The 1424-nt window shown below is 59.3% G+C and overlaps 1 protein-coding gene across 1 annotated transcript in view; it reads left to right on the top strand.

Annotated features, from left to right (window-relative positions):
• Positions 1-1306: 1306 nt before the first annotated feature.
• The window catches only part of BTK (Bruton agammaglobulinemia tyrosine kinase), a gene marked incomplete at its 5' end in the record, with an annotated part of 5244 nt that continues 5126 nt past the window's right edge, over positions 1307-1424 (top strand). Inside the window, one exon of the mRNA XM_010147177.1 lies at positions 1307-1424. Coding sequence (XP_010145479.1) covers positions 1307-1424 — 118 coding nt within the window.

Raw genomic sequence — 1424 nt, forward strand, 5'->3', positions numbered from 1 at the left:
GGCTGTGCCGCCACGTGCACGCTCCCTACCACCCCTGAGCTGACGCCAGCCGCTTCTGCCTGGGGGAGGTGGACCCTCGCCCGTTACCCTCCGATTCCTCCAGCACCGCAGCCGCCTCCTGCCCTCTCACAAGCCTGCTCCACATTAGCTCTAGCAGGCTCAGAAGGGCAAGAGGAAATAGCAGGTGCAGCCAGGCAGCTGTACTGGCATGCAGGGGGAGGGTAGCGGCCCTGGTGCTTTAGGAAATGCAGACAAAAAGTGCTGGAAGCCAGGAGCGTCTCCCCCAACCCACCCCAAACCTCGCTTGGTGCTGCTGAGCTACGTGGGTGCCACCTCCTTGAGCTGCGAGCGTGTTGCTGCAGCACTGCACAGAGGGGCTGCGTGCTCGCAGTTGGCCGAAATCTGCTGGAGCTGCCCGCGTGTGTCTCTTGAGGCATGTGTATCTGTTGTGGCTTCGTGCTGGCGGGGTGAGATTAGCTGCTCAAGTTGACACAGGGAAGTTTGTCCGTGCAGGGCGGAAGCAGAGCGGGCTGATAACGGGGAAGTCGGTTATTTCATGAGAGCCCCGCTGCTCTGCTCTGGCAGGCAGCCCTCTCCCTGTTTCCCTGCTACGGGAGCGGGGTTGCTGTGGCGGCTGAAGCCAGTGTAAAATCCACAGGGGAAGGAGATAAAATGCTGGGCTTTTACTGCCAGAATGCCCTCATCCTGCTCCGCCAGAGAAGGGGATGTCTGCAGCCCATGGAGTGGCTGTGGGACAGCACCATGTTAGGCACATCCAGTTGTCCCTCTGGCTTGGGGAGAAGTACAGGGGAGCGGTTACCCAGCAAGGGAAGTCTCTGAGCAGGCAGGGGATGGTGGCAGTGCCCTGCTCACCCCATGGGCAAGCCAGGCACAGCACTGGCCTCCCACCCCACGTGTGAAAAAAAGGATTCACAAGAGCTCTGACCCACAGGCCTCAGCAGCCGGGGACATTTCGTCTGGCAGGAGGGCCACTGACAGCAGGACCTGGCCCTCCGAGCACGCTCATGTCTCTTTGCAGAGCTGCTGATCAAATCTGAGAGGAAAGGCCTGGCCCGCCCTGAACTCGAGGTTTCATGGCATAGGGTTTGCATAGCTGCAGGGGCGAAACATGAGCAAAGAGCTGAGGGAAACCCGAGCAGCAGGGCCACATGTGACTGTGTATCTAGCACAGCACAGTGTGAAATTATTTAATGTGGAGCTCACTATCATGAGATATCCCTGACTGCAGGGAGCAGAGAGCTCTCTGCAGCCCCAGGTCACACACATCTTCCCTCCTCTGCCACAGTGATACGGTACAACAGCGACCTGGTACAGAAGTATCATCCCTGCTTCTGGATCGACGGCCAGTACCTGTGCTGCTCCCAGACAGCGAAGAACGCCATGGGCTGCCAGATCCTGGAGAG

Source organism: Eurypyga helias, unplaced genomic scaffold (genome assembly GCF_000690775.1).
Source record: "Eurypyga helias isolate BGI_N326 unplaced genomic scaffold, ASM69077v1 scaffold13212, whole genome shotgun sequence".
Taxonomy (NCBI): domain Eukaryota; kingdom Metazoa; phylum Chordata; class Aves; order Eurypygiformes; family Eurypygidae; genus Eurypyga; species Eurypyga helias.